Source organism: Entelurus aequoreus, linkage group LG04, assembly GCF_033978785.1.
Source record: "Entelurus aequoreus isolate RoL-2023_Sb linkage group LG04, RoL_Eaeq_v1.1, whole genome shotgun sequence".
NCBI classification, from domain to species: domain Eukaryota; kingdom Metazoa; phylum Chordata; class Actinopteri; order Syngnathiformes; family Syngnathidae; genus Entelurus; species Entelurus aequoreus.
This window is the reverse complement of record NC_084734.1, coordinates 3,450,070-3,464,159: the sequence shown is the minus strand read 5'-3', so window position 1 is coordinate 3,464,159 and position 14,090 is coordinate 3,450,070. Positions and strand designations below refer to the sequence as shown.

Genomic DNA, 14,090 nt, shown 5'->3' with positions numbered 1-14,090 from the left:
CCTGGCTTCTTTAACTTGTTCAATATGAACTCCGTTCAAAGAAACATTCAATATGCGTTCTTTTCTATGAGCATGTTTTGAGCAAATAACAAGACATTTTGTTTTGGAAATATTAAGTTTCATCTTATTTTCTGTAACCCATTTAGAAATCTGCATAACCTTGTCTTGTAGTATACTGCTCAGGTCTGTGCAATTATCAGCATAAGCATATATTGTTGTGTCATCTGCGTAAATTGCACAGCAACCATTCTTTAAAATACATGACATATCATTTACAAATATTGAGTATAATAAAGGTCCCAGGCAACTTCCCTGGGGAATACCACAATATAATGTTTTAATATTTGAAAGGGTTCCATTGAACATGACACATTGCTGTCTGTTGACTAGGTAGCTTTTCATCCAGTTAATCGCTGAGAGTTTAAAACCATAAGCAGACAGTTTTATAAGTAGTAGTTTGTGGTCAATAATATCAAAAGCAGCACTAAAATCTAATAGCACTGTGCCAACTAATAATTTACCGTCAATTTGTTTTATGTCTGGGTGGGAGGTCCTGCTTTGGAAATAATGTGTACCCCTTTCAGATATCGCATTTAGTTCCCACTAAAACATTCACATGTTGCACAATGAGATGTAAACATGGGATCATGTGTACATTCCTGTAACTTTCTGTTTGTAAAATATACCTTTATTAGTATTTCTTTAGGGCAGCACGGTGGGAGAGGGGTTAGTGCGTCTGCCTCACAATACGAAGGTCCTGAGTAGTCCTGGGTTCAATCCCGGGCTCGGGATCTTTCTGTGTGGAGTTTGCATGTTCTCCCCGTGACTGCGTGGGTTCCCTCCGGGTACTCCGGCTTCCTCCCACCTCCAAAGACATGCACCTGGGGATAGGTTGATTGGCAACACTAAATTGGCCCTAGTGTGTGAATGTTGTCTGTCTATCTGTGTTGGCCCTGCGATGAGGTGGTGACTTGTCCAGGGTGTACCCCGCCTTCCGCCCGAATGCAGCTAAGATAGGCTCCAGCGCCCCCGCGACCCCGAAGGGAATAAGTGGTAGAAAATGGATGGATGGATGGATGGATAGTATTTCTTTAATATAATAACATCATTTTATGATTACGGTTCGGGTTCGGTGAATGCGCATATGAAACTGGTGGGGTTCGGTACCTCCAACAAGGTTAAGAACCACTGCACTATAGAAAAGTGCTATATAAATATAATTCACTTCATTTCATCTTCACAACAAAAAAAAATCTGTGGATTTTGCGGTCAAACAAATGGCAGAATTGTACCATGAAATGTACAGTAAAATGGTCACACTCTATTTTACTGTAAAATTCCGGTGATTGAGCTGCTAGTTTTTGTTTTGTTTTTTTGCATGAAAAATATACTTGCTGTTTTCACAGTGTATTACTGTAAATTTAAAAATGGTACCGCAGTTTTTTTCTTACGGTAGGATTCTGAAGACCGAGCTGTTTAAAACAAAGTATATATTGTCATGTTTACGGTGTCCAATTTGATGAATAACCTGCTTTGAAATCCAAAGGCTAAGTAGATATTTACGTATGTTTTTACCCCAAAAATGTTTCAAATGTATAATACTATAATATCTGTTGCATTATTTGATAGATAAAGCTTAAAATATATATAATTTCATGCAGTACATGTATTTAAGATAAAGATAAACTACTTTATTGATGCATATTATTTCCAGGCTTTCACGGGCCATTCAAAAATGATGTGGCGGGTCAGATCTGGCCCCCGGGCCTTGAGTTTGACACCTGTGTTTTACGGTGTACATTTCCAAAAATGCGTGTGTAATGTTTAAACTTCTATACTTCACAATAATTCATAGTAACAATTAAAATATGATATTGTTTTGGCAGGCTCAATCAAGACGTCGTGCATGTGTTGTTCTATAATGGATAAAACCGCAGAACATTTAAAGCTACAGAACTGTATATGTATTTTTTTTTACCTTATTGTGGCCTTATTTGCGTAATTATTTTGTTCTTCACAATGTTTATGTCTGCTTTTTTTCTGCAGGGACACTCATACATTACTCCCCATTGAAATGTGCCCTCTGGTGGACAAACGGACACACTGCCACGGTCAGTAAGAAAAGGACCATTGGTCAAAACAAGATCAGCACCATGACAACGGGCAGCTCCAATGACCACCATGATGAAAAGGGAAGTCTATGTTTTTGTTATCATGATAGTTTAAAGGCCTACTGAAATGAATTTTGTTTATTTAAACGGGAATAGCAGATCCATTCTATGTGTCATACTTGATCATTTTGCGATATTGCCATATTTTTGCTGAAAGGATTTAGTATAGAACAACGTCGATAAAGTTCGCAACTTTTGGTCTCTGATAAAAAAAAAAACTTGCCCCTACCGGAAGTAGCGTGACGTTGTCAGTTGTTCACTCCCTCATATTTTCCTATTGTTTTCAACGCAGCTAGAGCGATTCGGACCATTACCCCATTCATTTGAGCGAGGATGAAAGATTTGTGGATGAGGAACGTTAGAGTGACGGACTAGAATGCAGTGAAATACATATTTTTTTTCGCTCTGAGAGTAACTTAGGTACAAGCTGGCTCATTGGATTCCACACTCTCTCCTTTTTCTATTGTGGATCACGGATTTGTATTTTAAACCACCTGGGATACTATATCCTCTTGAAAATGAGAGTCGAGAACGCGAAATGGACATTCAGTGCCTTTTATCTCCACGACAATACATCGGCGAAATGCTTTAGCTACGAGCTAACGTGATAGCATCGTGCTTTAACTGCATATAGAAACAAAAAAAATAAACCCCTGACTGGAAGGATAGATAGAAAATCAACAATACTATTAAACCGTGGACATGTAACTACACGGTTAATGCTTTCCAGGCTGGCGAAGGTTAACAATGCTGTGCTAACGACGCCATTGAAGCTAACTTAGCAACCGGACCGCACAGAGCTATGCTAAAAACATTAGCTCTCCACCTACGCCAGCCAGCCCTCATCTGCTCATCAACACCCGTGCTCACCTTCGTTCCAGCGATCGGCGGAAGGACGAAGGACTTCACCCGATGCGTTTGGCGGCCCGGAGACGTAGGAAGTCAAGGTGAGGTCGCCGGCTAGCGCGTCTGCTCTCCAACAAAGTCCTCCTGGTTGTGTTGCTGTAGTCCGCTGCTAATACACCGATCCCACCTACAACTGTCTTCTTTGCAGCCTTCATTGTTCATTAAACAAATTACAAAAGATGTCCAGAATACTGTGGAATTATGAAATGAAAACAGAGCTTTTTGTATAGGATTCTACGGGGTACCATAACTTCCGTTAAACTGACTTCGTCACGCGCATACGTCATCATACCGCGACGTTTCAGCCGGATATTTCCCGGGAAATTTTAAATGTCACTTTATAAGTTAACCCGGCCGTATTGGCATGTGTTGCAATGTTAAGATTTCATCATTGATGTATAAACTATCAGACTGCGTGGTCGCTAGTAGTGGCTTTCAGTAGGCCTTTAACTTATAATAGCCAGTATAATATGTCATTGGAGTGATTATAAAGGGAGGAATTGCCAGTTTGCAGACAAAAAAGTGAAATAACATTAGTAGAATACAAAAAAAAAAAGCTATTCCTGCAGCTCTGTTGACGCTCCACTTATTGCATATTAATCAAGCTAACCTACATAGGATGAACCCTTCTGGATCACCTTACCCCAGAGAGGTCGCCCTGCTCCGTCTATGGCTCTCTATGGGCACCCTTTTTCCTTAATAATGAAATTATTCTCAGTCTGAGCCACACGACGACCTAATTAAACCAGCTTTGTTCCTGGCCAGTCGCCATCTGTAATGTGTTGAACAATTTCCCTGAGAATTAAGAAGTAAAAGGGCACACATAGAAAAAGAGAGAAGCTCCAGGCCCCCCCTGAGCTCCCATCCAGGTGTGGCATTTGGAGCCGTCGACCCCGCTCGCATGTGTGTGTTCGTGCTCTTAATTAAAGTGATATTTTCCAGAAAGGAATTTCTGTTTGTTCAGTTAATGAACCCCCCCACCGTCCTCTGCGGGCAAATGGAAATGCGAGCGCTCCGATTAGCATATGTTAGCATTTTAGTGTGTTTATTCATCTAGGTGGAAAAGAGCTTACCAAGGCGAAAAGATTGTAGGAGCTGTGGAACTTTTTTCCGCCTGAAAATAATTGACTCGAGTAAATTAGACCTCAATAGAAGAAAAAAAAAAAACCTCACTCCTAAATGCTGTCTGAATACAGATGTAACAGCTCTCCATGTTTCAGGTTACAGGCCCGTGCACCCACCTTTAATTTATAGGCTTTTTGAAAGTAGATATATGCAAAAAATACTTTATTTCCATTAATGTATTTACAGTACATGTATGAGGATTGCATGATCCCCCATCTTTTTTTTTTTGCCTCATGTTGTGTGGCCCCCGTATACAGTACATCATGAAAAAACACCATATGTAAATTCCTACATGTGCAAAACAATGGCCTATTCTGAAGCTTTTAATACATTTGGATGAATGCACTTCCAGTTTGATTGTCTATAAATTAACAGCAATAGTTATGATAGTAATACAAAAATAGTATACTTAAATACAGTCGTCCCTCGTACACTACCGTTCAAAAGTTTGGGGTATCCCAAACAATTTTGTGGAATAGCCTTCATTTCTAAGAACAAAAATAGACTGTCGAGTTTCGGATGAAAGTTCTCTTTTTCTGGCCATTTTGAGCGTTTAATTGACCCCACAAATGTGATGCTCCAGAAACTCAATCTGCTCAAAGGAAGGTCAGTTTTGTAGCTTCTGTAACGAGCTAAAGTGTTTTCAGATGTGTGAACATGATTGCACAAGGGTTTTCTAATCATCAATTAGCCTTCTGAGCCAATGAGCAAACACATTGTACCATTAGAACACTGGAGTGATAGTTGCTGGAAATGGACCTATGTAGATATTGCACCAAAAAGCAGACATTTGCAGCTAGAATAGTCATTTACCACATTAGGAATGAATAGAGTGTATTTCTTGAAAGTTAAGACTAGTTTAAAGTTATCTTCATTGAAAAGTACAGTGCTTTTCCTTCAAAAATAAGGACATTTCAATGTGACCCCAAACTTTTGATCGGTAGTGTATATCGTTGTTAACATTACCGCGATAATTGAATTCCCACAAAGTAGGAATCATTCATTCTAAATCAAATATTTTCATAGCGCAATCATAAAACATTATATAAAACCATCTAAATACATAGAGCTCTCTGATATGAAATATTTACCTATTTTAATCCAATGTACACCACAGCCGTAAAGTATTCACAGCGCTTCACTTTTTCCCCATTTGGTTTTGTTACAGCCTTATCCCAAAATGGAATAAATTAATTGTTGTTCCCAAAATTTTACAGACAATACCCCAAAATGACAATGTGAAAATTATTATAATTTTTTTTAATTTTGCAAATATACAAATAAAAATCAAATCACATTGTGGAAGGGGGTGTGGTCGGCACGCCTCCTGCAGGAATGGGGTGTGTATGGACCGGCCTCGAAGCACAGCTGGCAGGTGATCGGATTACCCAGCTGGGGTTGATCATCCAATCACCTGCCATGCTAATCAGCAGCAGCCGGTCCGACACACGGGGGAAGGTTGGAGTTGCTGATGGGCACACACACGCGCACGAGAGTCGGAGAAGAAGAAGACCAGAGGGAACTGAAAAGTTGTGTGCTATCATAGCGTGTGTGAGCTGCAAATAAAGGACATTGTTGATAACACCAGACGTCGGAACTAGCGTGAATTTTTGTCAGCTTCAGGAGGACCCTCTAGGGCAGGGGTCAGCAACCTTTTTGAAACCAAGAGCTACTTCTTGGGTACTGATTAATGCGAAGGGCTACCAGTTTGATACACACTTAAATAAATTGCCAGAAATAGCCAATTTGCTCAATTTACCTTTAACTCTGTTATTATTAATAATTAATGATATTCACACTTAATTGAACGGTTTAAAAGAGGAGAAAACACGAAAAAAATGTCAATTAAATTTTGAAACATAGTTTATCTTCAATTTCGACTCTTTAAAATTCAAAATTCAACCGAAAAAAAGAAGAGAAAAACTAGCTAATTCGAATCTTTTTGAAAAAATTAAAAAAAGAATTTATGGAACATCATTAGTAATTTTTCCTGATTAAGATTAATTTTAGAATTTTGATGACATGTTTTAAATAGGTTAAAATCCAATCTGCACTTTGTTAGAATATATAACAAATTGGACCAAGCTATATTTCTAACAAAGACAAATCATTATTTCTTCTAGATTTTCCAGAACAAAAATTTTAAAAGAAATTCAAAAGACTTTGAAATAAGATTTAAATTTGATTCTACAGATTTTCTGGATTGAATTTTAATCATAATAAGTTTGAAGAAATATTTCACAAATATTATTTGTCGAAAAAACAGAAGCTAAAATGAAGAATTAAATTAAAATGTATTTATTATTCTTTACAATGAAACAAATAAATTTACTTGAACATTGATTTAAATTGTCAGGAAAGAAGAGGAAGGAATTTAAAAGGTCAAAAGGTATGTGTTTAAAAATCCTAAAATCATTTTTAAGGTTGTATTTTTTCTCTAAAATTGTCTTTCTGAAAGTTATAAGAAGCAAAGTAAAATAATTAATGAATTTATTTAAACAAGTAAAGACCAAGACTTTAAAATATTTTCTTGGATTTTCAAATTCTATTTGAGTTTTGTCTCTCTTAGAATTAAAAATGTCGAGCAAAGCGAGACCAGCTTGCTAGTAAATAAATACAATTTAAAAAATAGAGGCAGCTCACTGGTAAGTGCTGCTATTTGAGCTATTTTTAGAACAGGCCAGCGGGCTACTCATCTGGTCCTTACGGGCTACCTGGTGCCCGCGGGCACCGCGTTGGTGACCCCTGCACTAGGGAAAGAGACCTCCACACACATGTACAGTACATACAGTAAGTATTCACAGCCTTTGCTCAATACTTTGTTGATGCACCTTTAGCAGAAATTTTAACCTCAAGTCTTTTTGAATACGATGCCACAAGCTTGGCACACCTATCTGTAGGTAGTTTCGCCCATTCCTCGTTACAGCGCCTCTCATGCTTCATCAGGTTGGATGGTGAACGTTGGTTTTTCCATCCAGGATGTCTCTGTAAATTGCTGCATTCATCTTTCCCTCTATGCTGACTAGTCTCCCAGTTCCGGCCGATGAAAAACATCCCCACAGCATGACGCTGCCACCACCATGCTTCACTGTAGGGATGGTATCGGCCTGGTGATGAGCGGTGTCTGGTTTCATCCAAACATGACGCCTGGCATTCTTGCTAAAGAGTTCAATCTTTGTGTCACCAGACCAGAGAATTTGGTTTTTCATGGTCTGGGAGTCTTTTGGGTGCATTTTGGCAAACATTTTACTTAGAAATGGCTTCCGTCTGGCCACTACCATACAGGCCTGATTGGTGGATTGCTGCAGAGATGGTTGTCCTGGAAGGTTCTGGAAGGAATGCTGTAGATCTGACGGAGTGGTTCTTGGTCACTACACTGACGAGACTAAAAAGAATTCCCATCAAATCTGATGGAACTTTAAAGGTGCTGCAACGAGGAATGGGACAAACTGTCCAAAGATGGGTGTGCCAAGCTTGTGGCATCGTATTAAAAAATACTTGAGGCTGTAATTGCTGCCAAAGGTGCATTAACAAAGTATTGCGCAAAGGGTCTAAATACTTATGTACAAGTTTTTATTTGAATTATGAATACATTTGCAAACCTTAAAAAAATATACATATTGTTTACATTGTCGTTATGAGGTATTGTCTGTAGAATTTTGAGGACAAAATTGAATTTATTCCATTTTGGGAAAAGGCTGTAACAAAACAAAATGTGCAAAAAAGTGACGCGCTGTGAATACTTTCCGGATGCCCTGTATACTGGATTAAAAGAGGTAGATACTTCATATTCACTGCCATGTATTGATTAACGTGGACTTAAACAAGTTGAAAAACGTATTCGGGTGTTACCGATTAGTGGTCAATTGTACGGAATATGCACTGTACTGTGCAATCTCCTAATACAAGTTTCAATCAATCAATCAATCAATGTCAGATAGCTCTCTTAATGTTGAAAAACTTATTTCGAAGATCCATCCATCCATCTTCTTCCGCTTATCCGAGATCGGGTCGCGGGGGCAGCAGCCTAAGCAGGGAAGCCCAGACTTCCCTCCCCCCAGCCACTTCGTCCAGCTCCTCCCGGGGTATCCCGGGGCGTTCCCAGGCCAGCCGGGAGACATAGTCTTCCCAACGTGTCCTGGGTCTTCCCCGCGGCCTCCTACCGGTCGGACGTGCCCTAAACACCTCCCTAGGGAGGCGTTCGGGTGGCATCCTGACCAGATGCCCGAACCACCTCATCTGGCTCCTCTCCATGTGGAGGAGCAGCGGCTTTACTTTGAGCTCCCCCCGGATGGCAGAGCTTCTCACCCTATCTCTAAGGGAGAGACCCGCCACCCGGCGGAGGAAACTAATTTTGGCCCCTTGTACCCGTGTTCTTGTCCTTTCGGTCGTAACCCAAAGCTCATGACCATAGGTGAGGATGGGAACGTAGATCGACCGGTAAATTGAGAGCTTTGCCTTCCGGCTCAGCTCCTTCTTCACCATAACGGATCGATACAGCGCCCGCATTACTGAAGACGCCGCACCGATCCACCTGTCGATCTCACGATCCACTCTTCCCCCACTTGTGAACAAGACTCCAAGGTACTTGAACTCCTCCACTTGGGGCAGGGTCTCCTCCGCAACCCGGAGATGGCACTCCACCCTTTTCCGGGCGAGAACCATGGACTCGGACTTGGAGGTGCTGATTCTCATCCCAGTCTCATCCCACACTCAGCTGCGAACCGATCCAGTGAGAGCTGAAGATCCTGGCCAGATGAAGCCATCAGGACCACATCATCTGCAAAAAGCAGAGACCTAATCCTGCAGCCACCAAACCAGATCCCCTCAACGCCTTGACTGCGCCTAGAAATTCTGTCCATAAAAGTTATGAACAGAATGGGTGACAAAGGGCAGCCTTGGTGGAGTCCAACCCTCACTGGAAACGTGTCCGACTTACTGCCGGCAATGCGGACCAAACTCTGGCACTGATCATACAGGGAGCGGACCGCCACAATCAGACAGTCCGATACCCCATACTCTCTGAGCACTCCCCACAGGACTTCCCGAGGGACACGGCGGACCGCCACAATCAGACAGTCCGATACCCCATACTCTCTGAGCACTCCCCACAGGACTTCCCGAGGGACACGGTCAAATGCCTTCTCCAAGTCCACAAAACACATGTAGACTGGTTGGGCAAACTCCCATGCACCCTCAAGGACCCTGCCGAGAGTATAGAGCTGGTCCACAATTCAACTACCAGGACGAAAACCACACTGTTCCTCCTGAATCCGAGGTTCGACTCTCCGGCGTAGCCTCCTCTTCAGCACACCTGAATAGACCTTACCGGGAAGGCTGAGGAGTGTGATCCCACCATAGTTAGAACACACCCTCCGGTTCCCCTTCTTAAAGAGAGGAACCACCACCCCGGTCTGCCAATCCAGAGGCGGTGCCTCTGGATTGGCAAACCGGCAGACCGGCAGACCGACAGACCGGCAGATTGGCAGACCGGCAGATCATTTCGAAGATTTTAAACATTTTTTTTTTATGCTCTAGCCATGAAAATATTTGATTTAGAATGAATGGTTCCTACTTTACTTTTCACATTGTCTTTATGGCGCATTGTCTGTAAAATTTGGAGAACATCAATGAAATTATTCAATTTCTGACTCAATCAATCAATCAATCAATCAATATCAGAGAGCGCTCTTAATGTTGAAAAACTTATTTAGAAGATTTTAAACATTGTTTTTATGCTCGAGCTATGAACATTTTTAATTTAGAATGAATGGTTCCTACTTTACTTTTCACCTTGTCTTTACGGCGCATTGTCTGTAAAATTTGGAGAACACCAATGAAATTGTTCAACTAAAACCGTAAGATAACAAAATGTGGGAAAAGAGAACCGCTGTGAAGACTTTTTGGGATGCACTGTAGCAATGCTGCCTAAGGGCGGAGCTAATCAGTGCCCACCATAATGAGCCGCGAGCTCTGATTGGTTTGGTGGCCAATACTACTGTAGTATTGATACTTTACATTTATTTTGCCATTTTATGCTTAAAAATGCTTAATTTAGCACCAAAAAATTGTAGAATATGCTTTAAAAATATGAAAATATCCACAATAAATTAGTGACGCGCAATACTTGAAGCGCGATGTGGCGAAGGACGACTATAACTGTGAAAAACGTAGCTTTTAGCATTTATTTTCAGAAACTCACCTGTTCGACCACTCATAGACCAACTGTTCATTCATTTACGTAACAAATGATTCTCCCATCGCTCAAATCGTCCGCGCCAGTCAGTCGCACGTCAGTCGTTGTACAGGTCGTTATTGATCATGGCGGCTTCCCCCTGGGGGGACATCTGGAGGCGTCGCTTCTTGCCAAAGGTGGAGAAGGAGTTGTGTACGTCCAAGTCGCTGCAGCGCTGCACGGCGGGCCTCAGCGTGCAGAAGCCCGACGGCGTCCCGGGGATGTAGACGTTGTGGTGGTAGTCAGGCGGCGGGTGCGGGTGCGGGTGAGGGTGAGGGTGAGGGTGAGGATGGGCAGGGTTGGACGGCTGCTGCTGCTGGGGGGGCGGGGTGCACCGCGGAGTCCAGGGCCGGGAGGGGACACTAGTGGTTGATGGAGACATCTTGTATTCCCCTGGGGGAGAAATGATACTTCAGTGTTGGCTTCCTTTATATCAGGGGTGTCAAACTTGTTTTCATCGAGGGCCACATCGCAGTCATGGCTGCCCTCAGAGGGCCACTTGTAAACATTTGTAAATTAATATAAATGTACCGTATTTCCTTGAATAGCCGCAGGGGCGCTAATTAATTTAAAACCTCCTGTCACTCTGGCGTTTACCGGAAGCCTGCGGGATGGCTGTGCATGCGCAAATTATTTTAAAACCTCTTCTCACTCCGGCGTTTACCAAAAGGAATGCGGTAAATTTAGGCGTGCGCTTTGAGTGTGATGTAAGCATACCATCATGAAAAGCACATTTAATAAAAAAAAACGTTATTATGGTCTTACCTGTACTTATAAATGGAGTCCATTTGCAGCTCCTTCTGACCAAAAGTATCGATAACGTGTTTATAGAAGTCTTCCTTATTTTATTTCTTCAGTTTTAAAAGTCTCTCTGTCTCGATGGAGATATTCCTTTAATTATTACCTCCTGCTTCCATTGAAAGTCCAGTTTAGAAAACTGTTTTATTTTAGATACCGGTATGTAATCCTCCATGTTAAAAGTTCAGGAGAGAGGAAAAAAAAGACGATATGTTGCTGCGTGTTGTCACTTCTTCTGCAGTACCGGAAGTCGCAAGAAGGATCACTAGCGCCCTCTACCACCAGGAGGCGGGAGTCATTTAATGACTCATACAGTATTTGACACACGCAGCTACGTTATTTTAATAAAACATAGCTGCTTACTGTTCTTTTTAGCATACCGTACCGGTATTCAATAGCTTGGACCTTAAATCCTACTGAATAGCTCTTTATCTTTTTTCCTTTGTGCGATTGCAAACTACTGAAATACGCCTCCTCCATTTTGAAAATGAGGACAGGTAAATCGTCACTCGTGACGTAACGAATTTGACCCGGCGGAAGTTCTAGACATATGCTAAATATTTTGCGAAACCGAGACCCGGCGAAAATTATAGACATGCGATAATAAAAATTTTATTTTGCGAAACGAATTTGATCCGGCGTTAATAATGAACCGGCGATAAGGCCAAGCATGCGTTAATTATTTTGAGAAACGAGTTTCACCCGGCAGTAATTCTAGACGTGCGAATACTATATTCCCTGCGCCAATTCAAGGAAATACGGTATAAATGGTAAATGGTAAATGGGTCGTACTTGTATAGCGCTTTTCTACCTTTTTTAAGGATTGGCCTTGTGATATTATTATACAATTGCACGTGCATTTGATCATTATATAATTTTTTTACGTTCTCTATAGACAGGCCATCATTTTACCGTACAATTTACGGTGTTTTTTTTACAGAACATTTCTATAAATGTAAAAATGCTACCACTGTGTTTGTAACGTTAACATTCTGGCGACTGAGAGGCCATTTTTCAATATACACGGTTGTTGTTGTTTCATGGTGAATTACTGTACATGGAAAAACTGTTTTTTTACGGCAAAATTCTGGCTGTTTTGATTTTTTTTTTTTTTTTACCTACTGTCATGTTTACAGTGTACAATTAAATGGATAACTCACTTCAAACTTATAAGTCAATCAGATATTTATTTTATTTAAAAAAAGTTAAAGTAGCAATGATTGTCACACACACACACGAGGTGTGGCGAAATTATTCCCCGCATTTGACCCATCACCCTTGATCACCCCCTGGGAGGTGAGGGGAGCAGTGAGCAGCAGCGGTGGCCACGCCCGGGAATCATTTTTGCTGATTTAACCCCCAAATCCAACCCTTGATGCCGAGTGCCAAGCAGGGAGGAAAAAGTGTAATGTATGATAATATATTATTTTTCGCATTATTAGGAAACACAAATAATAACTAATAGTTTTTATTATTACAGATTATAACTACTTCTAAACCCAAGTTGATTTTTGATTTTTATTAAGGATCCCCATTAGCTGGTTGCCTCAACAACCCACTAGTCTTCCTGGGGTCCACAATTCAATACAATTACAAGTAAAAGCATATAATTATAACTACACAATACAGAAAAAAATAAAAGCATCAATAAAAAAACAAGCAAACAATTTACAGTCACAGAATAATAATTACCATATAAATATAACAAACAAATCATCAATGAGCAAACTAATTTAAAAACTCAGATAAAATATTACTCTCTTTTTAAAAACCTGTTTACTTTCAATGCTAGTGAGAATTCGAGGCAGGTTATTCCAGAGCGATAAAGATCTATAAATAAAAGATTTCCGCAAAGCATTCTTCCTGGGACGAGGGAGTACAAAATGCCCCTCACTGGATGCCCTGGTATTGTGATTATGTATAGTGCTACTGTGAACTATTTGGGCCATGAGAAAAGCAGGAGTTTTACTACCGGTTACTGATTTGAACAATATAAGAGTATTAGCCAACAACCTGTTCTGCACTGTTAGCCAGGAAAGAGAAGCATGCATTTGGTTCACATTGGTTCTTAGTGAACAACCAAGAACCAGCCTTGCTGCCCTATTCTGGACAATCTGGAGCTTACTGATCTCACCACTTGCAGCAGACGCCCAGACTGTAGAACAATAGTCAATATGACACAAGACTAAACTCTTAACAATTTGACAAAGAAGAGGTGGATCAGCAAAACCAGCACATTTCCTGGAAATACCAACAGCCCTTCCCATCTTTGTAACTATATCACTGATATGATTTGACCAGGATAGAGTGCAGTCCAGCATCACTCCAAGGAGCTTGGCACTTCTGACCTGTTGAACTGTTGAAATACCTAGCCTCAAATCCAACTTTGGGTCACAAGATAACCCTTGCCTAGTCCCCAATATAATACTTTTTGTTTTTGAGGTGTTAAGGACAAGTCTGTTACATACTGTCCAGTCATGCACAGCTTTTAGTTCCTCACTCAATACTACATTAAGTACACTGCATGATGGTGCAGCATGATATAAGGTTGCATCATCAGCATAAAGAACCAATCTTGCACGCCCGGTAGCCCAAGGTAAATCATTGGTGAATATAGAAAAAAGTAAAGGTCCTAGGCAACTTCCCTGTGGAACACCACAATCCAAACTTCTGCTATTAGACAAGCTGCCATTAAGATACACCTGTTGTGATCTTGAGGACAAATAACTCTGTATCCACATTAAACTTGAAGTATTAAAACCATAACATTTAAGTTTCTCAATTAAAAGAGAGTGGTCAATCATGTCAAATGCAGCACTAAAATCTAACAGCACAGCTCCAACCAACATAGAATT

At 40.9% G+C, this 14,090-nt stretch overlaps 2 protein-coding genes across 4 annotated transcripts in view; both read right to left on the bottom strand.

Moving 5' to 3' along the window:
• LOC133648089 (protocadherin alpha-C2-like) overlaps window positions 1–10,439 on the bottom strand; it is a 23,360-nt gene extending 12,921 nt beyond the window's left edge. Inside the window, exon 1 of the mRNA XM_062043867.1 lies at window positions 10,405–10,439. Coding sequence (XP_061899851.1) covers window positions 10,405–10,439 — 35 coding nt within the window. The remainder of the gene's footprint in view (window positions 1–10,404) is intronic.
• The window catches only part of LOC133648189 (protocadherin-10-like), a 27,400-nt gene continuing 22,678 nt past the window's right edge, over window positions 9,369–14,090 (bottom strand). For all 3 annotated transcript variants that reach the window (XM_062044017.1, XM_062044016.1, XM_062044018.1), the window contains one exon: window positions 9,369–10,830. In XM_062044017.1, coding sequence (XP_061900001.1) covers window positions 10,496–10,830 — 335 coding nt within the window. In that variant the 3' untranslated portion in view covers window positions 9,369–10,495. The remainder of the gene's footprint in view (window positions 10,831–14,090) is intronic.